This window comes from Cinclus cinclus, chromosome 2 (assembly GCF_963662255.1).
Source record: "Cinclus cinclus chromosome 2, bCinCin1.1, whole genome shotgun sequence".
NCBI lineage: Eukaryota > Metazoa > Chordata > Aves > Passeriformes > Cinclidae > Cinclus > Cinclus cinclus.
The window spans coordinates 46,012,010-46,038,448 of record NC_085047.1 but is presented as its reverse complement, the minus strand read 5'-3'; the positions used below and the strand labels follow the sequence as shown (position 1 = coordinate 46,038,448).

Sequence of the window (26,439 nt, the reverse complement as noted above, 5' to 3'; positions counted from 1 at the left end):
CATTTCTCATCCAGAGGGTTGTTATCAGTGTCACTGCTAAAGACTTTTACCCTATTTATATTTCTGAAAAGGATACTTGATGATGTAAATTTTCCACAGTGGCCTAAGGCCAAGTAATTTTATTTGTGAGATAACTGGACAGAGCTGACACTCTAGAATACTTCGCCTCTCTCAATTCATCCTGCACTTGCAGGATGAGGAAGAAGAAATCAGAAACTGCTTGTTCAAAGGTTCTTTTCTTTGCAAAAACATCCTACATTAAACTTCCGTCTCTCTTGGAGAGGCCATTTGGAACAAAAATGCCTTTTCTCTATCTTAATGGGAGCTCCACATAGCCTGTAAATTCTGGTTAAGCCTCTATCTTTCTATAAATAAACAACACCTACACTAAAGACTGAAAAAAAACCCCAAAAACAGATGCTGTTTGAAGTACTTGTGTTCATTTCCTAATTCACATTTTTCGGCCCAATGAATGTGCAAATGGGGAAACATTTATTAGAACATTTTCTTTAGACTGAACCCAAATAACTTAATTACCCAATAGGTCCTTCTGGCTTTAAAATTATTGGTCGAATTGTGCCAAAGCCTTTACAAGGTCATTAAAAGCTTTGCATCAACCCTGAAGAAAGACTGCTTTATTGCAGAGATAATAAATCAAGAGACATTGACAATGCAGAGGAAATGTTTAAATGGCACTGACATCAGCACTTGACAATTTGATATAAGATTATGGTTTGATTAATTTATCAAGGGCTAAGTTGAGAGGAAATTATTACGATAAGGTTTCAGATAAAAAAAAAAACAAAACTCCAGCAAAACACATTACTCTGAGGTAATTTTAGGCTGAGACTGAGATCGTGTTACCCACACTACATTTAAGGATATGTTTATTTTCTTACTGTCTGACCTGTTTTATTTTCAATGTATGCATTGTTTCTGCAGCGCAAAAAGGAAATCAGGTGGCCAGCTACTGTGGCATAAGATAAATTATTAGCCAAAAATAAGTAGTTAGTCAAGGAGAGAGAGCAATATAATCCATTTGAATTTGTGTTTTTATTAAAACCTGGAAAATCAACACTATGAGATGCAATTCTACCCATGTCTGTGTACATTATATACCTGATGGAACTGGCAACTCTATAATGGTAGTAGGTGCATTTAGGTCAGATAGACAACATATCAAAGGGCACATGAGGTCAATATGTATACCTATATATTGTGGTTCTTGTTTTTGGTTGATTGCTTTTGCATTAGCAGTGGTTTTGGCATAAAAGTACTCTCTGGTGACACAAAGCCACATAAAATGAGACAATGCAGTCATCAATCACAGCCAGCATGGGTTCATGAGGAGAAAGTCCTCCTTGACAAGCTTAATTTCTTTTTATGATGAGGTAACCCACCTAGCTGATCAAGGGGAGCCAGCTGATGTAATTTTTTTGGATTTCAGTAAAGCTTTCAAAACTGTCTCTCACAGTGTTCTCTGGCTGAGGGAGGGGATTGTCCTTGTTATAAATGAGAAACAAAGTCTCGATATTTAGCAAAATTTAGATTGCTTTATTTGATATAGACAGAGCAAGCAGCGGCTGGGGAATGTGAGGGGACACTGCCCACTCCACACTCTGTCCAACCTTGGTTTGCAACCTCTTATTATAGTACGGTCTCTCATTGTAATCAATAATTTTTGGTATTTTGCTGTCATAATTTTGCCAGGTAAGCAGTGGTGGTTGAATAAACATCCATAAAGTCTTTGGGTGATAGTCAGTCTCATAGGTAACCATCTGGTCTTGGTAGATAAAAAACAGCAAAAGTTGGGAAGTCTGGTCTTTGTAGATAGGCAGCATTGATCAAACAAAGGCAGGAAGTCTGATTCTGCAAAATCTATCAGACTGTTGGAAAGTCTGATTTTGCAAACTGGTAGTAGATACAATGTATTTAGAAAACATAATATTCATAACAGGAGGATTTAAAACAGAATGATTTAATCATACATTTTCCTCTATCTAGTGTTCATGCTTCATTTCAGACCTTAGTATACAAACCCCAGTACTTTCATGATTAACACAAATCTTTTATCAATTATCACATCCTGCTCTGCTTTGAGCTGGTGTGGCCTCACCTTGCGTCCCATGGGCACTTTTGGGTGCCACAATATAGGAAAGACAATAAACTATTAGAGAGTGTCCAAAGGAGAGCAGCAAAGGTGGTGAAGGGCCTTGAGGGGAAGCCATATATGAGGAGTGGCTGAGGTGACTTGGTGTGTTCAGCCTGGAGGAGACTGAGGACAGACCCCACTGCAGTCTGGAGCTTCCTTGAGAGGGGAAGAGGAGGGGCAGGCACTGATCTCTGCTCTGTGGTGACAGTGACAGGACCTGAGGGAATGGCCTGAAGCTGTGTCAGGGGAGGTTTAGGTTGGATATCAGGAAAAGGTTCTTCACCCAGAGGGTGTTTGTGTGCTGGAACAGGCTCCCTGGGGAATTGGTCACAGCACCAGCCTGGCAGAGTTCAGGAAGCATATTTGGGCAATGTTCTCAGGCACATAATGTGATTCCTGGTGATGGTCCTGTTGAAACACAGGCCTCACTTCACATAAGTGACATAGGCACTTTAGCATAGGTATGAATTAGAAAAAGATTTAAGTGTGACTGCTGCATCTGACTGTAACCACTTTTGCAAGCAGGGAACTGCCCCTGGGGAGGGCTGAAGTGGTAAGAAGGGAGAGGCATGGTGACTGTCACAAAAGGTTAGAAAAATGCAAAGTCATAGAGTTAATTTTCATAGATAGAAGAACGCAATAAATGAAGTACAGTTATAGAAAAGCACAATAGCAGTAAGGTGCATGTGATGAATCTGTTAGACACAACCATGTACTGTGTTTGTAGCCCTAGGATAAAGAAACCACAAGTTACGTAAGACCCCAACCCTTAAAACTGCAGCTTTTAGAGAAGCAAACAAACAAGGGTGGATGCCAGAACTGTTAAGTATAAAAGCCTGTGTAAAATGAAGCCCAGTCAGACGTGCACAAGGAGGTGCTAAGCCCTGTGGGTTCTCTGGGCACCAGTAAAGGTGTGCTTTATTTTACAGGACCTGCTATGGAGCAGATGGCTTTGAATCACTGTGCAGACACCCTGATAATTCCAGCTCAGGATATTCTATGAGTCTATGACCTTTGGAATATCTGACAGAGATCAGGAATTGGAGTTAAAACCAATTCAGTTCAAAGCATGTACCCAGCAGCTTTTCTCTCCCTTGCGTGAGGGAGATTCTCCCTGATCTCTCTCATTATCAATTAATGCTATCACTGGATAGTGGGCCCTTTCATCCTGTTTCCCTAGAGGAATTAAATTTCTTAAGCATTTTAGCAGTGTTTGGCTTTCCTAGTTTTGAATGGAAAAACTTAAAAAATTCAAAATCAGAATTTGTATTTGAATTAAAACAACTATATTTAAACTATGTGTTCGGGATTGATTGGCTGCTAATAAAAACTTTTATAACTGGAATACTGCATTGTTGCAGCATCTAGTAAGGAAGTTATGCAACGTGTAACTGCTGACAATTTTCCCCATTTTAATTATTGCAATTTTATATTGGTGGCGATCCTTAAGGTCCCAACAGCCTCAAAAGGATTTCACACAAGCACTCGAGTTTGTACTTCAAGATCAAACCACAAACTCAACACCACCGTAATAGATTATATTTTTAGTACATAGAGGGAGCCGAAAATAAATTTCTATCATCCAACAACTGACCATCAATAATCTGTAGTCTTGTAAGACTGTAAGTGTGCACATAAACTGGAAAATAATTCAAATCCCTCTACTTGTATTTTTTTACTGGAGATGTCAAAGGGGCTGAATGTGATGCTCTAGTTTAAAAAGACACAAGTACAAATCTTTCTATATTCTAGCACATTAGATTATCACTGTTAAACAAGATTCGAGTCTGAGGACAATCATGTAGACAGTAATAGTTTGTAACTTGCTACACCAAAGTCCAGGAAAAATGGTGGCAGGGGTAGCAGGTGGCTCCAAGGGACTACAGAAAGAAACAGCGAAAATTAAAACGAATAGAAGGCAGCTAAAAAGGCTGTCCCGGGTTTATAGAGCCGAGAGCTCGGTGCTGGACCCGCAGCACCAGGACACAGCCGGGGACATTCCCAGGACTGGAGCGTGACGCCCGGCCGCTTTCCGGAGTTAGAGCAAAGCACTAATTCCGCTCGGTAAGACAGAGCATGCCTAAGCACAACACGTCAGAAAGTCGGGGGTGCACTTTGCCCATCCACCTTTGCGTTCCTCCCGTCCCGCTGCTGTTTAAAGTTTAAAAGGCTGTGAGTAGCCGCAGCCTCGCCCCAGCAGCAGAGCGGCGCTGCCCCACGAGACCTCCGCAAAGGCACACCAGCGGGAGCAACCGGGAGCCGCCCAGAGCTGCGGAGCGCCTTCGGGAGCCGGGCACAGCCCCAGCTCCGCGGCTGATCCCGCCGCCGCTTCCCGCCCGCACGGCCCCGGCACGAACCGGGCCACGGCCGCCGCTGTGGGTGCCCATCAACGGCCTTGCCGCCGCGGAGGCTTATGGGAGCTGTAGTCCCAGCGCGCCGCGTTCCTCGGCCAGCTGCGAGGCGGCCGTGCGGCGCTAGAACTACAGCTCCCAGCATGCGGGGCGCCGGGGCGGTGCCCGCCTGTGGCGCCGGGAGGCTGTGCGATGGCGGCAGGTTTGTAATAGAAAGAGGAGGCTGTGACAGAAGGAGCGGGGCGCGGTTGCGGTGCCGGCCGGAGGAGCGGTGCCGAGGCAGCTACCTCGCTATATGCGAGGGGTCGCGGGTCGGAGCTGTCGTGGTGCGGGTGCTGCGGGGCCGGGGGCGCGCTCTGGGTGGGCGGTGTCGGTGAGGGAAGCAGGGCCCGACGCCTCGGCTCGGCCGAGCAGCGGAGCTGGGCTCACCTCCCCACTGTTGACCTGTGTGGGGATGCCTTTGTCCCTCCTCCCCTTCCCAGGACGAATCAGCCTGATCCCTGCCGGCTGCTCCGCTCGGCACGGAAGTGCTGCTGCCGTAAATTTCGTGGGGAGGTTTAGACTGGCAGGCGGCGTCCAGAGGGTCTCCGAAAGGGGACGGGGAAAACAGACCGTGAACCTTGAGGACTTCAGTTTGTAACTGCGAGAATCTGCACCTCGCTGGGTGAATCTGAACCTGGGAGAATCTGCACCTTCCCTTAGCGTCTCAAGACAGAAGGCGCTCATTTCTGTATGAAACATTTCTAGAATGTCTCTCCCAGTCGCGGTTTCAAACTCTGGTTGGGGGCGTAAGTATTTTACTGCGGGAAAATTAAGTGAGAGCTGGCATGGACTGGTCTCTTGGGAATGAGGAAGCTTTAAGAAGTTATTTCCTGATTAGCAGGACTCTTGGACCTGGGCTGCTGTGGTTGTCTGTCTGTCCTTGGTGCCCTGGTCCCTTCTCTCCTCTGTAGCTGTCTCCCTGACACATCACATGCAGAGGCAGAGAGGTATTTGCCCTGGGATTAGTTTGGGGAAGCACAGCTGAGTGACCCGGCTCCTGCTGCCACACTGTCACCAGCAGCGGTTTTGTCTTTTTCTTCCTGAGTGGGGAAATCACTTTGGGTCTCCTTCGTGCGTGACTTCATTCATGTTTTATGGCGCTTGTAGGATTTGTTGCTGTATTTAAACTTTCCTTTGGATGGATTTTAAAGAAGCTTTTTGGGAGAAGGAAGGTAACAGGCAGCATTTTGTAGCGTTTCCTAGAGAAATTAAGGAAGATGTGATAAATGAAAATTGATGTGAAAATGTGATGAAAATGATGAAGTGTTGCATTGAAGTATGTGCGGTAACATGTTTGTATTTAGATTGACATATCTGAAACTTTGCATTAATATGAAGGTCACTGGCAGAGATCTCTCAGCTCATCAAATCGCTTCTTTTGTTGCAAGTGTTTAAAAAATTCTGAATTCCTCTCAGTACTACTGAAGAAAATACTATGTACAGCTTTATGGTATTTGAGATTATATTAGCTGCACTCAAATAATACGATTAAGAGTTGGATTATGTTGATTTTTTGCACCTAAAGTGTTTGTTATTTATTATCCAAAATGTTTCTATTGATTATGACTCATTTTTATAAATACACTGGGTTGGTTATGAGAGAGTAACTTTCTTTTTCTGGGAATCTGTTACTATAGGTTTCTTATTTTGTTTATCTGCTTAATTTCTAGGTGCCAGAAGTAGATAGATAATCATCCATACCAGCTGCCTGGAATTTTGGAAGTTACATTGTCTTAACCCAACAGAACGTAGTATTATTGTGTTAATGCTGGTCAGCAAAGAAACCGCAATACGATTTGCAACATGCCAACTGTTGAAAATCTGAGTGGTGAGCAAAACTTCAGTGCACATCGGATGTTCAGTAGTTCCTGTGCTGGAGTCATATTAGGTCCTAGTTTTACTGGTTTGAACTTCAAGAAAGAAAATTTGTTACCTGGACCTGAAAACATCACAGCTTTACCTGAAGAAGTGCTACATCTTTCAGACAGCTGTTCTGTAAGTGATGACTCCCTGTGTGAAGAGTCTGGCAGCTCCCAGACACTTCAGCAATGTACCACTGGAACACCTTTTCCAGCAGCAGCTGGAAACTTAGAAAGCTCTAAAACAGACTTAGTCTGTGGTGAAGTGGGTGGTCAGAAGAAATCCAGTCACAGTGATCCACTCTTACAAAAGCTTGAACAGGTAATAAATATACCTAGAATTCCTTGACATACTTAGAGTGATATTTATTTTGTTCCTGCATATGATTTGTCATGCATGAAAGCAAGCAAACCCTTGGTACATATAAGCCACAGCCAGCTTAAAGAGCAGATCCTAAGTTCCAGTTATGCTCATGTGAAAGTTGGTGTCCTCCTCATGATGTGCATTTATTGAGGGTGTAAGTACTGTTGTTTCCAGGTGGCACATGTTCCAGTTTAAAATGAAATCGTTCTCAAAATCATTTTACCTGGAAAGGTGCATACAGTTTTACAACGTTTCTTCACTTGAGGCTGTGGAAATGGGGTGCTGGTCATTACAGTGGTAGTGCTTGACCACAGATATTCACAACACAGTGGAGTTGAATGTTCTTGTATCTATAGCAACATCTTTTGTTAGTTCTCCAAATAGGTGTGGCATACCTGGTTCTGTTTAGATGAGAAGGTATGTTGGTGCTGAATGTGATAAAGTATCCAAGACGTCAGGATAAAAAAGGCCTGGAATTATAATGCTGTTATGTTACTTACTGTTTTATTTTCTAATGCAAGTGTGTTAGTCAGTCCACTGTAAGTGTCTGTGTGTTAGCTCTTTCCAATTACTGGATATAAATCGTGTTAGCTGGAAGTCTTCAGCAGCACTTTAGTAGGTCTTGCTGTTAAGGACTAAGAAATCCTTGTCCACTCTGCCAGCAGTTACATCAGCATAAATCCCTGTTGGTTCACTCGAGTGGAGAGAGGGAGAGAGTGTGTGTGTCTCCAGGGGAGAATTCCATTAATTACCACGTGCTAAAAAAGTTCTATCCTGTATTTTTCATGATAGGAAAATACTTACCCACTCTTTAAATATTGTCAGTAGTATCAATCAGTGGCTAAATAAATATTAGCTGATTTATTGCTAAGTGTCCTTAGAAAGTTATTGACAATCTACAACAAAATAATTCTGTAGTACATTCTAAATGAACCTAGCTTCTAATACATTTATTTATCTGTTTGAAAAGCTGAAGGAATTGCAACTGCAGAAACAGGAACAGTTAAGGAAACAACAGATGGAACAACTTCAAAGGTTAATGGAAGAGCAGCAGAAGCTACTTAGCATGGTATCTGGCCAGCCAGCAGCTCTTGGTAAGTTGAGAAAGAAAGCACATGATGTGCTTTGTATAAACTGAAAAATCTGATCTACTTTTTCCAGTTAAAATCTGAAAGTGTCTTCTGTGTTCTTCATTTTAAGATTACTTGATTTGTCAAAGATAAATGCTTCATTGCTTCAGTGCCTGAAAGTTGAGTGCTACTGAAGAAGGAATACTGTCCTATTTTTATAAAATACCAGCTGTAGCTATGACTTGATCAATACGTGCTATGATGGGAGCCCTTGCTTCAAAGTACACATATTGAAGTGTGAAACAATTACTTTCCTTTCTGAGTAGCTGCTTCTCACAGTACTTTTGACTGCTTTAAGCTTTCTGTGTAGCCAAATGAAGTTATCCCTCCTTGTTTGTGCTCACACATATCACATTCAGGTGATGAACTGAACTAGAATAGAGAGCTGATCTGTATTTAAAATGAAGACTTGTAACCTCTGTCACTTTTCCAGTCTTGCTTGCTGGGTGCAAGGTGAGGAGATAGCTCTTGGCTGGGAAAAGCTTTTAGAGCTGAGGAGGGGGATTTTCTGCTCTTGGCAGTGTCAATCCAACCTGACTTAAATGATTGTCTTCCTTTCACTCTGTCTACCTGAGAAGATTAAATCAGGGCTTATTTTAGGAGAAGAAAATCAAGATTGCCTAATCACTTATTCTTGGTTAGTGACATAAGGGTGGAGGCTGGGTGATCAATCCTGCCCTTCAGTGCCATTTCTTTTTCTCCTGTGGAGCAGTAGTTTTGTGATACAAATAGAATGACACAGCTATTTTGTTCCTTCTCATTTCAAGGTTATACTGTAATGGCTGAAAGTCAAAAGCTAAGACCTGGGTATTCCACTGGCTTAGCACCTTCACCTCAGTTGCCATCGTCTGGATATCCAAATATCTTTGAAGACAGAGCTCGTGCTCTCATTTCTTCCCATACACAAGATAATGATTCTTTACAAAAGCTGAACAACAGAGAATGCACCTTATCTTTGAAGAACAATCTTTCAGAAGTGTCTGTCTGTGAACAGCAAGGTCTGTTTGTGCCTCTGAAAAGGCCAAATTGTGTGAAAAATGAGGAAGACAAATACATTACTGCTTAGTCATTTACAGAAAGATAACTTGATGCGTGGTGCTTTTTTTTCCCCCTTGTCACTGAGAGTAAATTTCTGCTACTTATTTTGAAGGTGTTATGATTTTTGTTGGTTGACTTGGTATGTTGGTTTGTTTATTGAGAGCTTACAGACCTCAGAATGTTCCTATTGTTGTCTATTCGAATTTTGTTAAAAACAGCATGAGCCAAAAATCAGATTCTTCTGAATTTATGCATATATATGTGGGAAACAGCAGCTTGATAAGAGAACTCATCGTGCAGCAGGCATCAAAATTTGTTCAGTTATGTTTTTAGGCCATACAGTAACAGTAGCAAAGCAGATGAACAATCAGAATGGATTATTTAAGGTCTGTGGAAAATTTTTAATGCCTGATTGCTTGTTCCTTCAAAAAGAAAGTGCAAATTCAAGTAAAAATTAATATGGGGACATCTTAGGTCTGTTTTATGTAGAAATTCAGATTACGTGGCTGTGAAGCTCCCTTTTTGTTTTCACCTGACCTAAATGTTGTTGTAAGTATATGCTGAAAACTGATTTGTTGTTGAGATGAAAAAACCCCACAACTCTGTTGCTTTCACAGGAAAAGACATGTGGTGTCCAGAAAAAAAGATGGAATTACTAACGGAGAGTAAAGATAATCACGTCGATCCTTTAGGTGTGGAAATTGCAGATGTCTCTGAAAATTCCGGTGGAGGTGTACAGTTGTTGACTAATACAGAGGAAAGGTAATTCACACTATGATTATGCAGTTTTATCAAATTACACAAGTTTGATTGAATTCTGAGTCCTGATTGAAAGAGTCTGATACTCTGAATTTGGATTTGATTTTTCTAGGTACTGTAGAGACATGTGGTAAGAGAGGCTCTTGCTTGGAATTGATTGTGCTGTAAAAGATAAAATGTTGTGTGTTGGATGAAGAGATGTGTGTGCAGCCTGGGGTAATGGCAGCTGAGAAGCACCTTTCAGTATAGCTGGGTATATAAGCAGTTATCATTGCTGTTCCCAGTTTGATTTATTGCAACCTCCTGTCCACTGTTATGTACTGAAAGTAGTGATGTGAGGAAGGAGGGCAAGGCTGTGACTTTTTAGGTTATTATGGCGAGTTCTGGTTGTTTGAAATGTCCAAGGCCAGGCTGGATGGGGCTGTGAGCAACCTGGTCTAGTGGAAGGTGTCCCTGCCCACTGGGGCGGGGTGGAGAGGTTGGAACAGGATGATATTTGAAGTCTTTCCAACCCAAACCATTCTGTGATTATGTGATTCTATGAAATGTGGCTGTGTCTCCCCTGGGGTAGGTCTTGCCCACCCCCATCCTGCTTTTTGAGGTGGGCAGCAGCATGGAAAAGCAAAGAGAGCCTTGATGCTGTACAAGCAGGGTTCAGTAACAGCTAAGATATTATTATGTTATCAGTGCTGTTATAGTCACAAGGCCAAAACAGCTATGAAAAAAGCTCACTCCATGCCAGCCAGACCCAGCACTCCTGTGAAGGAGGAGGAGTATCAAAGGGGGAGACCAGGAGCATAATCTCAGTAGCATTCCTGAGTGGAAATGTGATACTGTAAGAATTGGCAGTGTGAGTAAACTTTGAGAGGAAATTTGGTGATTTGCCCAAAAGAAAGGGTCCTTAAGAAAAGCAGTGAAAGAAAAAGTGACAAAACCTGCCCACAGTATCTTTCAGATATGTATATTAACTATTGCAGGGATTGGATAAACATGTAGTGTTAAAATGCATTTCTCAGATTAACTTAATGCCTAAAGCACCTCAGATTTTGTCATTTTTGTGCAATTACACCTTGGTCTTTGAATACTAGTGATGTTAAACATGGTTGTTTTATACAGAATTACAGGAGTTGTTTTTGTAATTACTCTAGACCTATTAAAGCTGCAATACGTGAAAAGAAACAAACTTTTGAAGAATTCTTGGAAGAACAGATACAACTAGAAGAACAGCGTCTGAAGCAAAACCAGAAGTTACAGGTTATTATTACTTTAAAACCCTTCATTCTTCTTTATATATTGTGCTGAGATGTGATAGGTACTTTAAAAGTGTACAAGGAAGATGCTAGCAAGGAAAGCTAATGCCAAGTGCAACATTCATATTCTTAAAAATAATAAGCCCCAAATATCCACTTGCTTAAGTCTTCAGAAACTCAGTTGAAATGTATCGTGTAAATTTATATTGATATGTGGGATTTATTTGAAGAAATCTTCAAACTATGTAAGGAGCTTTCTAACATTTTGTTATTTGCTTTTCTTTACTAATATTCAGGAGACAGATGGATCAGCTGTCCAAAAACCAGTGATCAAGAGACCCTTCCTGAAAAGAGGAGAAGGTTTAACAAGATTCGCTAATGCCAAGTCTAAAATGACAAAACTTGGAGAAAACACCTTAAAACTTCAACAAAGGGCTTCAGATGATAGAAATGTTATTAAAGTGGACAGATCACAAACACAGAAGAAAACTGCACCTTCTGGCAAAGAACTGGTTTCTGAAAATCCTGTTGCACCATGTAAAAAATACAACCACCCCAATAAACTAAAACACTGTCCTATTCAGAAGACAGTGGTACTCAGGAATCACAATGGAGAAAATATCTTGCCATTAGAAACAAGAATGCAATCAGGGAAAAATCATGATGGACAGATGAGAGATTCTTATCCATCAGAAATTAACAACAAAATAGAAAATAAAGAGAACAGAGTAGAATTTGCTAAGTCGAACACTGGCAAAATCAAACACAAATTACCTGATGCAGAAAAGTCTCAGTTGTCCCAAGAACTGACCAGAGCCTTTTCTACTTCTAGATGTCCCATAGGTCACCCTGTGAAAGATTCAGAACTGTCTTTTGAACTTTCATTTCAGAATAAACTGGACAACTGGGAAAAAGAAAAAGAAAAAGAGAACCTGGAATTAGATGAATTTTTGTTTCTAGAACAAGCTGCAGATGAAATATCTTTCTCGAGTAATTCCTCATTTGTGCAAAGGATCTTGGAACGAGACCAGCAAATTTTAAAAGGCCGTAGGATGTCTTCTACTCCTATCAAGGCAAAGCAGCAGCAAGTCACTGCGCTGGCCATCAAACTTACAAATGAGAGAAATAAAAGGGCAGACTGCATGGCACGGGAAAATAGAAATGATAGCCCAGTTATGCATGCAGCCTCAAATTCAGGAACAGATTTTAGAATGAAGGATCCATTGAGTAAAACAGATGGTGTAATATTCTCAGCTACTTCCATGAAAGCAGCTCCTGCTTTAAAAAGTAATCACTGGGTTGTAAATGAAGATAAGAGCGAGGGCAATGGTGATGCTACCACAGATTCTGAGAGTGAATTTGGGGTCACATTGAAGCCTGACAACAAAGATGCTAAGTCAGCCCTTGTGAAACATAGAGAAAGCGATCCAGAATTTTTTGATTGTGAAAGTTCTGTTACAGACATCAGCAAAGAGAGCAAAAACGGAGATGCTGACCTTTGCTTGTCAGATAAAGATTGCGGTGCACTGTCAAAACAGAAGATTAGAAAAGCTACAGATGATCACAGAAGCATGTTGTGTATAAGTAGGAATAAGTTGGAGTTTGACGACGAAAGAACATGGAGTGATCTTGACGAAAATTATGTTAGCATTGATTTACCTGAAAAATATACCAGAACACCTTTGCAGATGGACTTTTCCTTTAAGAATGATGCAGTTGTCCCAGATAAAGCAATAAAGAGAAAGGTTGCCGCAAAGAAAGGAGATGAAATGTCCAAAGAGTTTGCTGTGGACAGTGGTTCAAATGGACCTTCTGTATCAAACCTGATGCTGAAACTGTTTCCTTCACTGAAGCCAAAGCAGAAGGCAGGCTGCCATCCAGAGCGTGAAACCAAATTGAATGTGGAACCAGAGCTGGGAGGTGAGAGAACAGCAGCTGGTAGGAAGTGGTGAGAAGGTGTATTGTACAAGTCTTCTCTGCTAGTGCTTAAGCTCCAAAGTGAAATTGCACCCAAGGGTTTAAGTACAGACTTCTGCTGCAAGAAAGGGCCCTATTCTTCCCCTACATCTCTGGTTGCATGTCTGATGACAGGTCTAACAATTACACAGATTGCAGAATGACTATGATTGATGAAAACTTATTTTTAAAATTTTATTTCTTTAATTTGTGGTTTGGTTTTTTTTTTTCCTTCCCTCTGGAGGCTTTAGCTCATTGAAGTAACTTGATCTGAAGGTGCTTGATCATTGTTTCTGAATGAAGGAAAATATCAAGGGCAAGCTGAAAATGAAGTGGTACCTTCCTTTCCACCATGGTGGATTTACACCACAGTAGGGTAATGCTATTCACTGCTTGGTTAACTTTTTCCTCTTATGAAATACAAGGGAGTGGCAGACTCCCTGTGTTTTCTGAGAGTAGTATACCATCTACTGAGCTCATGTGGAATGTGGGAAATGTGGACTCATTTGTCTGCTTTGGCCAAGTTTGATTTCATCTATATGGTTACAGTCTGTGCAGGACTGCTTCTAAAACCCCTGTTGCATTACTGGTATCATTAAAAATGTAGTTGTTCAGTGAAAGCATGATAGCACAGCCTAGTATTTAAATCTTGTCTCTGAGGTTGTAAACTGTGTTGGTTTCAGACTAGTTCAGTGAATATTTACAGTTCTGTTTAGGTTTTTATGGTAAGCCAGTTGATGTAATCTTTTTGGATGTCAGTAAAGCCTTTGATTTCATCTTTCTCAGTGCCCTTCTGAGCAAAATGTCCAGTATTCAGCTGGAAAAACACATTGTCATAGATGAGGAACTGGCTCACAGGTCAGGGACAAAGAGTTACAGGGAATGGGGTGATATCACACTGGTGACCTGTCACTACTGGGGTTCCACAGGGCTCCATGCTCTGCCCTGTACTCTTCAGTATCTTCATAAATGACTTGGACACAGGACTGGAAGGGATACTAAGCAACTTTACCAGCCATACTCAATTGAGAGGAGCAGTTGATTCCCTTGAAGGCAGGGAGGCCATGCAGAGAGACCTGGACAAATCAGAGAGGTGGGCAATCACGAACCAGATGAAGCTCAAGAAGGGAATGTGCTGGATTCTGAACCTGGGAGGGTTCAACCCTGGATGTACATCTCTGGGGAATGAGATGCTGGGGAGCAGTGCCACAGCAAGGGACTTGGGGGTTTCTTGGCTGATGGCCAAGTTGAACATGAGCCAGCAGTGCCCTGGGAGCCAGGAGGGCCAGCCCTGTCCTGGGGGGCATCAGGGACAGCATCACAGCTGGGCAGGGGAGGGGATTGTCCTGCTCTGCTCTGAGCTGGGGCAGCCTCACCTCCAGTGCTGGGGGCAGGGTTGGGGTGCCACAATATAAAAAAAAAGACATTAAATTATTAGAGAGTGTCCAAAGGAGGGCAGCAAAGGTGGTGAAGGGCCTTGAGGGGAAGCCATATATGAGGAGTGGCTGAGGTGACTTGGTGTGTTCAGCCTGGAGGAGACTGAGGACAGACCCCACTGCAGTCTGGAGCTTCCTTGAGAGGGGAAGAGGAGGGGCAGGCACTGATCTCTGCTCTGTGTGACAGTGACAGGACCTGAGGGAATGGCCTGAAGCTGTGTCAGGGGAGGTTTAGGTTGGATATCAAGAAAAGGTTCTTCACCCAGAGGGTGTTTGTGTGCTGGAACAGGCTCCCCGGGGCAGTGGTCACAGCACCAGCCTGGCAGAGTTCAAGAAGTGTTTGGACAATGCTCCCAGGCATGTGGTGTGACTCTTGGGATGCCCTGTGCAAGGCCTGGAGCTGGACTTGATGATCCTTTCGGGTCCCTTCCAATTCAGGATATTCTGTGATTCATATGAAAGCTGCTACTTCTGCTTATTGTTTTCTGGAGAACTGATTGTGTAGGGTTGTCTAAAGGTGGCTGCTAAATGTTTGCCGGAAGAGGGGTAGGGGTGGGGTTTTTTACGGCATTTCAGAGTATTTAAGGGTGAGCAAGGAAGACACCTACACAGCAACATCAGTATTGCATCTGTTTGTTGCATACCCAGACTCTAAAACCCTGGGGATTCTTAAGTAGTGACTGAACAGCAAACTGGGATAGGAAAAAAGCCCACAAAAACTCCTCCTTATTATCAGCCTCTACAATAGATTTCCTGTCAGGGATGTGTGTCAACAGACTGTAGTGACTAAAAAACTTACAACCATAAACTTTCCTGTTTTGATATACCTTATACCATCATACTGTATCCATGTGCCTGGCACATATATTGGGTATGTACCTACACATGTGCCATACACACTCATGACACCCTTATACCTTCATTTTATATCTCTGGTTTAAAGTGAAGCCCGTCACATTCCAGTTCCAAACATAGCTTTAGTTCTACCAAGATGAAAGATATATCCAAGTAACACATAAGTGATGGATCTACTCCATATTTGAGGTACTTGAATAAATAGTGCAGAGTGTTTTAAAACATAACTTATATTGTTTGGATAGTAGAATTTTTTTGCAAAAGTACTGTTGTCTCTAAAACAGTATTTGCTTGTTTTTTCTTTTTTTAAACAATTTTTAAGCTGGTGTGTGATACTTGTTTACTTCAGTCTTAAGAATGCTATTTAGATAATGTGCATGTGGCTGTGCTTTGACAGGAAATACTGTCCCATCCCAGCTACTGAGAGAGAGACTCGCTGAGCTGGAAAATGAAATTGAGAGATTCCGAGCTGAAAACACAGCTCTGACTAAACTCCGTGAAGAAAGAGAGCATGCCCTGGCAAGTATCAGGTAATTTCTATTTGAAACATTTTGGTTCATGCACTTTCCTAGCTTGTTGCAGGCTCTCCTAACACCATTTATATGTAAGTCTTCCTGGCAGTAATAGATGCTGAATTGCAATCTGTGACCACAAAATACTGAGTCTTCACTTTCTTTCTTAAAATCCAGATATGAAGGAGTCTTGGGCTAAAACAACAACTTTGTTTCATACTTACAGGAAAGAAATTGCAGACTTTGAACAGAAGAAAGCCCAAGAACTGGCTGAAATAGAAGAATATAAAAAAAAAGAAATTAGAAAACTGCAAAAGGAGCGTAAAGTTTTTGAAAAATACACAACAGAAGCTAGAGCAATTCCAGATAAAAAAGAACGGGATGAAATTCAGGTATAATAATATATTATTATTCTAGTCCACACAGGAACATGTAAGTTCACTTAAAGGCAGTCAAGAACTAAATTCTAACTTAGTTCAAAGATTACAAGTGATTTCAAGATGAGAACTGCTAGCAGTGGGTTAGTGGTGAATTTGGCAGTGTTGGATTAACAGTTGGACTCTATGATCTTGAAGTTTTTTTTTCCAATCTAAATTATTCTAACTGAGGAACTACAGTTTTCACAATGCTGTTTGATGGTTTTAAGGCCGAAACTCCTCACGGGCAAATATTTTTGTCACATTTCCATACTAAAAACTGCTGGTCACTGACAGAATGATCTTCAACTTTGAAACAAAATTAGCGAAGTTAAGGTACTAAGTTGTAAGTTTTTACAAAGTGCAAACTAGAACTCCACAAGGGTTTTATTCTGTCTGTAATTCTTGTACAGTCTATGTAGTAATCTTCTGCAATTTTCAGAGTTACATTTTATTATCACTTATAGGTCTTTAGGTATCAGGGATGTAAGGAACAAGATCTGTCTTTTTCTTCGTTGTCAGGATGAATGATATACGAGATGTATAAACAAGCCATATTAAACACCACACAGAGGTTTCCCTCTTCCTTCCCTACAAATTTACCTTACTTCAAAAAACTGATTTGACATTTGCTAAACTAAGCAGATTTACACATGTTTTGTGTGATTGTGTCTTCCTTGTTTTCCTATGCCAAGATTTTTGAAGGGCCCTCCAAGGGTAGCATTAATGCTTTTGTGTTTCTGCCTCAAGTGTATTTGTACTGGCCAATCTAGGAAGTGTTAAGGATGCCAAGAAAGCGAGAAAAACAATTCCTGTGATTGGAGTAGAGGTTATGAAGTTGGTAGTCTAAGTAAATAATCACTCGTTCAGGAAAGAAAAGACTTCCTTGCCTTTCACCCCTGCAGTATTAAGCTGACTTGACTTTTTTGCCACTTGTGCCTTTTTTGCTTATGTTTGTATTTTTATTAGAGACTAAAATATATTTTATTATATTAAAAATGAAAACTCTCTATAAACATGCATTTTCCTAAGGCTTTAAAACAGCAGATTGCAGAGCTACATGAAGATCTAAAACGAAAAGAAGCAAAATGGTCAACCACCCATCGACGCTTGAAAGATCAAATAGAAGCTTTGGTAGATGAGAATTTTGAACTAAAAGAGGAAATCAAAATTATGGAGAAGTTTCGTCTAGAAGCCTGGAAGAAGGTAGAAGCTGCTGGAAGCAAGAAGAAAATAGAAAATCCTGGGATGAGTCTAAATAGAGCAGAATCTGTAAGTTATTAATCTTGGTGCTTTAAATACATTATTGTGATTACTGGTGAGTTTTCTGTTACACGCTTGGACTCTAATAGCTACAACTTAGCTGTTTACTTTTAATTTACTGATTTGGGGACTACACTCGTGGTGACAGACACAGAATTTTGTTAATGTCATATTCTCAGCAAATGTCAGTGCTCACAATGTGCAGCATCCCTTTTGTTGAGGAACTCATCTTGGAAATTAAAAATCATGCAAGTATGAAAGAAAAATAATTGATGGAGTCTAACCTGTGAACCTCTGCCCCTTCAGGATCAACCAGGCAAACCAAGCAGTTCATAATTGTCTAAAGCAGTTATATGAAGTTTTGAAATTGTAATTGTTATTCTGGATTGCTTGCATCAAATTAACATTCTGGAGTTAACAGGATAACAAGCGAGCTGATGGAGGAAGAGCTGCAAAGTGCAGCTTGGGCTACATCACACAAACCTTTCTGTTTAGCAAGTCTCAAAACTGTATAGTTTGTGAAGAAAGCATCCATTAATATCATGCCATATGGTCTATAAATTTTGTTGACTTTGTATGAACAGTTATGATTACATCACATAAAACACAAATACTTTTTTTTTTAGTGTCTACCAAGTAGAGGCCCAAAAAGTCGAACTGCATCTCCGCTTCTTCCAGTACAGAAGTGCAGCAAGATAAATGGCACAAGTTATTCACAGGCAAAAGGTAAAAATATTTGTCCATGCAGAGAATTCTGTTAAATCTTTAAAATAAAATGAATGTGAAGTTTACTTTGTGGAGTGCATGACCACCTCAAATGGAGATAGAGTGGGAGCTATTATGGTCTTGAGCATATGGATAAATACCTCACAGGGATTCTGGAGAAAGCTGGGATGAGACCAGTTTTGGAGTGAAAAATGCTTGTGGTCATACTTGGTGGTGTGGAGCACTGCAGAAGCTGCTTCCTGTAATCAAAAATGACATTCATCACTGGTGTTCTCCATACTGCAGATGTTGGTTAGATCAGAGTCACAGAATGGTTTGGGTTGGAAGGGACCTCAAAGATCATCCAGTTCCAACCCCTTCCCATGGTTGGCCATGAGCAACCCCTAGACCAGGTTGCTCAGAGCCCCATCCAACCTGGCCTTAGACTGTTCTAGGAATGGAGCATCCTCAGCTTCTCTGGGGAACCTCTTCCAGTGCCTCACTGCCCTGACATTGAAGAATTTCTTCCCAGTGTCTAGTTGAGTGTGTTGATAGCATCAGAGATGTCTCTTCAGAACGTTCTGTTACCAGGATCTGTAATCATATGGAGAATGCTGTGACAGGTGTTTCTTGTTCACAGTTTGGAGCAAAGGCTCTCTGCCTTCCTAAGGGATAAGCATGTATGGAAAGTAACTGCAGGGTACTTAATTTTGACACCCTCTGACAGCTCATCCAACCATCCTGTTTTCTGTTAGAGGACTATGTTCCAGAATTGAAGGTAGTTTTTAGTAATTTGATAGGAGAGACATGTCAAAAATATGCTGACCAGTTCCTGTTAAAAGCTGATATTCATCTCCCTTTGTTCATTATAAAGTGTACCTAATAATGTTGTCCAAGTTTCTAGGAGGGGCAAATCCTTTGTAAGTCTACAGAGATGAAATAGGAAAGAAAATGCATTAAAAGTCCATTGTAATGATTCTTTAGCTTCTTGTTGACACACAAAGCAATGGCAGTGCTTGATTCTTTTCTGGGCATGTGCCTATTCTTTTAATAAATACCCCGCTTTCAGTTGCTACTGCAGTTAAGAAATGTGGGTGTCCTGTATAGCTTGATCTCCTATATAATTGTAATTCTTAAACCATACTTTAATTTCTCTGTCCAATTTAACTATTACATGTATCCCAGTAGGAAAACTTCCTAGAACATCTGCATCAGGACTTGCCAATGACAGAAACAACTCTGAGGCAACGACAGCACGAGAAGATTCTTCTCAGACTTTTATGGTAGTAAGTCCTGTGTCCTGATTTGTTTTTTAAAGCAGAGGAGAAAAAGCCTAAAATAGAAAAGTTAGAGTATCTGGAGGGTGACTGATGAGGCTGTTGACTCATCTTTTTATGTTCTTCAACATTTTTGTCGTAACAGAAAATGGCTATGTACTAGTCTTTGAGGGGTGTTCTACCTTTGTCTAGTAGTGGCATTGTTCTTTGGCTGAGGAAAAAAACCCCAAAGTATTCTCCACTCCTTTGAGTTTTGTAAAATGTTTTATCGTTTGGGAGATTATATAAAGATGGATGTTCATCTGCTCCATGTAGGGCGACTGTGCAAGGATCTTTTAAATAGTTTAATTAATTCTTAGATTAATTGCTGTAGGTTACACTTAGGCTTTAGAGAACTTGATTGTTTCATAAAATGATGGGGATTTTTCAAGGAAATTGAGCGCTATGTTACAGCACCTCAATGAATTCCACTTTAGTCCAGACTACAGCTGGCCACAGATAACCAGTGGTTGTTCAGTCTCCACCTCTTTTATCACTTGAATTATACTTGGAGTTGCTTAAATGCCAGATTGTGTTTATGCCTTTCCATACTTACCTTCCTTCTGTGATGCTCCTTTTTTCCTAAAATACCTGTCAGCCTAGGAAAAAAAAAGTATATAAAGACAAAGCTTGATTAGAGTTTTTGCTTGTCATCTCAGGACACCTCTCCTGAAGCTTGTGTGTCACTACCATCTGCTCCTGCATTTACAGGCAGTGAAGAGATACAGAGAGAAACTGCTTATCCTGATGGAAAGGTAAAATGAGAGCTTGGCACTTGGAAATTGTGGAAGACAGATGTTGGGAAAGATGAGTTAGAATGTGAGTGTGAGGGCTCAATATTGACCTCACTCATGTTTTCATTAGGTTGAGAAGGTTTTGAAAAATGGCTGCCATCTTATATTTTTCCCAAATGGAACAAGGAAAAAAGTGGGCTCTGATGGGAAGACTGTAACTATAACCTTCTTCAATGGGGATGTGAAGCAGATTATGCCTGATCAAACAGTGGTAGGTATCCTCTATCTGCATTTTTCAGTAAATACTTATCTGCATGTGTACGCACATTTAAAATTTCTCATTAGTTACACTAAATCTCAACTGTTGTCTGCAGATTTATTACTATGCTGATGCTAAGACTACTCACACTACATACTCTGATGGCTTAGAGGTCTTGCAGTTTTCAAATGGACAAATAGGTAAAGAAATTGTCCAACCCAACTGTCAGAATTATTGCCCATATATAGATATGTATTTATGTAATAAGATTGTCTCAAAATACATTTCAGAGAAGCATTATCCGGATGGCAAGAAGGAAATAACCTTCCCTGATCAGACAATTAAGAATTTATTTACAGATGGCCAAGAAGAAAGTATTTTTCCTGACGGCACCATTGTTCGTGTGCAGCGGTGAGCTTTTCCTTCTTGGGTCCCCTGGCTGGGCAGGGGATGGGAATGGTGACAGGGGCATGAGATGGTGAGAGGCATGTTTCTACAGCTCCTGAAGGTTTACATTTCAATGGCCTGTCCTGTAAACACGTTTTTACTGCTCAAGTTTTGGGTTTGGGTTGTTTCAAGTTTTGCGTTTTTTGGTAGCATGGAAGAAGCGGGCATAACAACAGCGTATTGTCTCATAGCTTAACCTAAGAGACTTCTCTGTTTGTAATTCTAGAAAAAAATATCTAGGAACCTGACTGTAGTGGGAAGCAGGTGACTGAGAGCAGATAACTGATAGCGCTCAAATTACCAAGTTTTAAACTTCCCTGGACTCTAGACGTGATGGATTTGATGCAGATAAAGTGCAGTGGAGGCTCTCAAGTATAAAGAAGTCAGTCATACCAGTTTTGCAGAACCAGGTTTTTGAATATGAACCAGCTGAGATCTTTAATAGATTTTTCCACAAATACTATTTTTTAAAAGTCTTCCTTTATTGAGGCTTAAGTATCTGATGCTTGTTCTGAGACTAATGTTACACCAATGTAAATCAACAAAACCTTGGGTTTTGTTTTCCTCCTTTAATGCAGAGATGGAAGCAAAACTATAGAGTTCAATAATGGCCAGCGAGAACTCCACACATCACAGTTCAAGAGACGGGAGTATCCAGATGGGACTGTCAAGACTGTGTACATAAATGGACAGCAGGAAACCAAGTATGGCTCTGGCAGAGTCAGAGTAAAGGACAAGGATGGTAATATTATCATGGACACGAAGTTGTAGGCCATGTAAAAACTGCTGAAGTGCTAGCACGTCAGCAGAAATAGTGTACATTTCTGTAAACTAGTGAAAATGTTCAAAGCTTGTTGTGTATATAATATTTATAGTTTTCTCTAAATAAATTTTATTTTTCAGTGGGTGCTACTCTATCAGAGCTTTTGCTAATTCTTTTTCCCCTTTCCTATGTTTAAGAAACCATTTATTGAGTCAGTGTTTAGCCACATGGCATTAAAAAGGGTGTTTTTTAAATCAGCTGTCAGTGAACACTCAGAGCTGTAGACCACGTTATTTTAGACATCAGTTTACTTACAAAGAAATGGCAGTCTTGGGCTATTCTTTTTCCGCTGCCATCTTATTTTCTTTGTCTCTGAGGTAGGAAGCAACAACATTAGCAGACTGCAATGTCTGTTCCATATACTGCTCCTCTATACTCATGGGGCTAACACAGGTGGGACTTGAGGGACAGGTTCATTCTCCAAGCTACTCAGAAACACCAGAAAATAACAAGTCATCTCATCCTGTTTTCCCACCTAACAGGTATTTCTAAGCTGACTTGTAAAGGCTGCTGCTGAGCTGGCTGAGCTGAGTCTCCTGCATGCTGAAAAAATTGTTTCCTTTTCTCACAGGACAGAAGATACTTTCTTCTTGTCTCCTGTGCCCCCTCCCCTTTTTCTCCTCACTGAAGGTGAGCTCTGTCCATACTCTATTTCTGCCCTTTATTACTCACAGGGTGGCAATGAGAACCCTAACCCAGAAATTACCTGTTTGGGGGGAGAGACAGGCCCTGGCTTTTTCCATCAAGCTGCTCAAACAGCAGCTGATTCAGAGCTAAGTTGCTTTCAAGATGAGTGATAAACAATGGGGTTTTGGTCTTTTTTACATGAAAACATTCTGGAAACGAACATGAGCTTTCTGGGGTATTTGTAACAGCACTTAGGACATGTCTGGTTAGTACCAGAGTATGTAGTGAAGTGGGACAGGATCCTTCCACTGCTTGGCCCATTGTGCCTGGCACCAAGGTTACCTTTGGACCCTTGCTTTCAAGGGAGCTTGAAAGAAGAGATATGTGCAGAGCTCTGTGTGTGAAGCACAGCACAGCAGGTTCCCTCTGAACAGCAAGAGGCTGCTTTACTGGGAGGGTGACTGAGCCCTGGAATTGGCTGCCTGGAGAGGTTGTGGACTCTATCACACAAGGGTTTTCCTTGATAGTCTAGACAAAGCTCTCCCTGGAGAGACTGGGAGAAGCTGAGCTTTACAGGTGAAGGATTCAGTAGAATAAAGAAAACACCCAAAGAAACCTCACACACTGTAGGAGTAAAGGAAAAAGAAACTTTAAAGTGCATGCTGACCAAACTCTTTATTCCCAAACTCTGAAGTGAAAGAGGTGTAACAACACCTGAAAGTGAAAACAGAAACCAGCAACACTGCAAACGTGTTTCAGAACAAAAACAGTAATGCAACCCCAACTGTTCACTCCTTATCTGGTACTGGGTGAAGATGTCTGTCACCAAACAAACCTGAAACACAAACAAGAGTTATGTCATGATAATAAAACTATCATCTTCCTTCCAAGTCTTCCAACAAGATACTAGAAATAAGAGTCTCAGCATCAGCTTTTAACTTAATTTTTCCCCTATACATGAGTTCCATCTACTCCTATGAGAAGGGTATCACAGAACAATACTTAAACTCCAAGGCCTGAAAAAAATGAGACGTGGATACATAGCTTCACTCTTTCAATATTAGAAAGCAGTTTCACTGTTGCAATATTAGATAGTGATAAGAACATTATCTATTCACATCTGCTAAAAGAATGCTTATTAAATGGGAAGCAAAAATATGACAGAACTGAGTTGGCCAAGAAATGTGAAAATCCAAGTCTCTGGTATTGCCCATGGATAAGACATAGTATAAAGCTCCTCATTAAAAATATTTTGTGTTTGTCTAGACATATGGACACCAGTATGTTATCATCGAAATTTGCCTGAGCAACCACTGAGAACCACCAGCACCTGATACAGATTAAAAACAGAAAATAAAGAAGATTAGTTTTAATTGTTTGGGCAGAGTACACTGCCACATCTTCAAGTTGCCTTCTTCAGTTACTGGCAGCAGAAGCTCTTTATGTTCTACCACCCTAGGGTTCTTTGTTTCAGTGTCTCTAAGTTCTTAAAACTGTGGGTTTCAGTAATGGCATATAAAGAAGTTAATTTTAAACAGCTTTTTGCTTCATATTAAATACTTTAGTAACAGAATGGATGTGTGGACAGAAGGGATTTTTTTAAAAATAAACTCTAGTTATCCACATAATTGTCAGTTTACACTTTGCTTAAAACTTCTGTAATCTTCCTTCCCCAATGGTGTGGATTTGTAGTTCATGGTCACTGTACGTACATGTCACTGATCCAACTCTGCAAGACCCATTTCAATCAGCTTCAGATGAACCAGATTTTTGTCATCTCCATACAAAGAAATGGTAACCTCTGGTGAAACAGTCTGAAAGTTTACAGCGTTGACAGATTAAAAATCAGTGTTACAGATTTAAATCTCAAGATGACACTGAAAGATTTTACTGGCTGCATTCACTGTCTAAATGGAACTGTGACTATAAAGAGAATACCTCTGTTTTTAAGTAAAGAAAACTAGTTTTAAAATAATAGGAATGGCCAGAAACTTTGTGATTGCAGAATTAATAACACCACACCATTTTCTCTTAGCATTCCTTCATGGCAAAATGTTTTCATTTTTTAACTGTAAGGGTTCAAAGTAAAACAAAGACTTAGAAATTAGAGTGCTAGTAAGAATTTTAGGCTCGGAAAGAACTAGAAAAAAAATAAAAGAGCATTTCTTACAAGTATGGAAGCAGAGAGACGCTTTCCTTCAACACAGTCCACCATGGTCCACAACGCTTTCAGGCTCCATTCTGGGGAATAAGGAATTCTTTCCACGTTTTTGTCATCTGAAGCAGGTCTAAATCCAGCCAACAGAACTCGCACTGCTTGAACCGGATACTTCAGCAGATGACACGGTATGTGACGCAATCTGAAACCAAAGTGAGAAGTGTTTGCCCACAGCAATCCACCTGCCAGGAAGGACATCAGGATGGCTGAGTGGCTCATGTAGCACATTTATGGTGTGGGAACCAGGATTGGAGTCCCTGCTCTACGGGAACATGCCGAAGTCAGATCCAACAATTCCTCAGGCAGGACTAGGCCCTCTGAATGACTTGGCACAGGACCTATCAAAAAGCAGCCCAGCATCAGAGAACCCCTCCCCAGTACCCTGCTTGGGGAGGAGTCTCAAGAGCCAACCACAGATCAAAGCACAGGAATCCAGATAGAATCATCATAATGCAGCTCCACAAACCTTTGTGGTCCAAATGCTTCATACCTGAATGTGCTCTAGACACACTACTGGAAATGGCTACTTGGGGTTTACATTATCATCTCCCCATTCTTTATCTTTCTATCCTACAAGCAAGGGAATAGGGAAGCAGAGCAGGAAATGCAACTCTGAAACAGAAGACACTGTCTCCAAAGACCCTAACAGGCTGTAAAGCACAAAATCTGTTCAAATCCCCATTTTTGCATCATCTTCAGCAAGAAAGTGTACATTCCACAATAAGCTTGAGAGCAAGTCGTTGTGATTAAGCCGTACATATGTGTGTGTGTGTATATATATATATATATACATACTATGTGTAAGTTCTATATATGCACTGTAGTACTATGAACTATCCATATATATATAAATATGTACATATGAGAAATTCAGACAGGCTTAGGGAACCCTAAAATCCTGGAATGTTTGAGACACTCAGCTGACATCTGTGACAGTACAGGAACAGTCCAGAGCATCTCAGAACTGCACAGAACAGGGATTTGAACTTCAACTTTCCACAGAGGCAGAGCAGAGGGTGTCCCACTCGGATACTCCCTCATCCCTTAGTTTATCCCCAGCTGTCTTATGTCTAGTCTACAGTCACACAGGATTGGGATTTGTTTGTACACCTGGAGGACTCAGTCCTTGTTTTGAGTAAGGTTCTCAGGTGCAGAAGCAGATTAACCTGAGCCCATTCACGGGTTAAGTAACTGGAGATAACAGAGAAATCTGATACTCTAATAATGGGCTTCTCAGAAAAACCTGAAACAGAGAAGCAGGTGCATAAACCCCACACCCTGCAGACAGAAATTTCACCAGCCAAACCACTTTAACTGAAATAGTAAATTATGCTAAAAAATACATATAGTCCTTATATCAAATTAATAATAAATGTAACACACATGTATTTATTTGTAAGTACATATTTTATGATCTAAGTGTACATACATACATACAGACATTTTACGTAAGTTTTTTTTACTTATTTACCTGCTTGTTGGGGCAACTAAATAAGTACCATAGTCAACGAACTGAACCAGAATCTGAACAGGGACAAGCTGTGTAACAGAGAGGAGCTTTGCTCTATACCATAAACCATCCACATACTCTGCAAGGCAAGGCAGTTCTGTAAAAGAAAAAAAAAACAAAACCAAAAACCAAAACCATCACATAATACCTGACAGTACTCAGTGCAGTACAAATGGACCTTGAAAATCCACTTTACTTGGTGACCAAGATTAAGTTTCCTCTTCCTTATCAAAATGATCAAAATTGTACAATTTTGTTCCATGCATCCTCCAATTCTCTCTGAACTCCAATCCAATCAGTACTATGCAATTTAAGTCAGGTTTCTCTACCTCACATGGCAATGGTGAGGAGTAACAGTAAATTGTTTGGTGAGAAGATTGTGGTCCAAACAGTTTAATGTTCCAGCTTTTCAGCTTG

General features: G+C 40.8%; 2 protein-coding genes across 2 annotated transcripts in view; one reads left to right on the top strand and one right to left on the bottom strand.

The window, feature by feature from the left end:
* Positions 1-6,348: 6,348 nt before the first annotated feature.
* Positions 6,349-21,615, top strand: CENPJ (centromere protein J). Its single transcript, XM_062514646.1, has 16 exons — positions 6,349-6,726; positions 7,739-7,862; positions 8,666-8,896; positions 9,554-9,698; positions 10,844-10,949; positions 11,242-12,865; positions 15,590-15,722; positions 15,931-16,096; positions 17,153-17,392; positions 18,010-18,109; positions 19,274-19,374; positions 20,064-20,159; positions 20,269-20,409; positions 20,513-20,597; positions 20,688-20,808; positions 21,423-21,615. Exons 1-16 carry the CDS (start codon positions 6,349-6,351, stop codon positions 21,613-21,615), a joined length of 3,984 nt encoding a protein of 1,327 aa, XP_062370630.1.
* A 2,394-nt stretch (positions 21,616-24,009) lies between these two features.
* RNF17 (ring finger protein 17) overlaps positions 24,010-26,439 on the bottom strand; it is a 39,913-nt gene continuing 37,483 nt past the window's right edge. Inside the window, exons 34-36 of the mRNA XM_062514912.1 lie at positions 25,984-26,119; positions 24,465-24,654; positions 24,010-24,108 (exon numbers count right to left, since the gene is read on the bottom strand). Of these exons, the coding sequence (XP_062370896.1) occupies positions 24,010-24,108; positions 24,465-24,654; positions 25,984-26,119 (425 nt within the window). The remainder of the gene's footprint in view (positions 24,109-24,464; positions 24,655-25,983; positions 26,120-26,439) is intronic.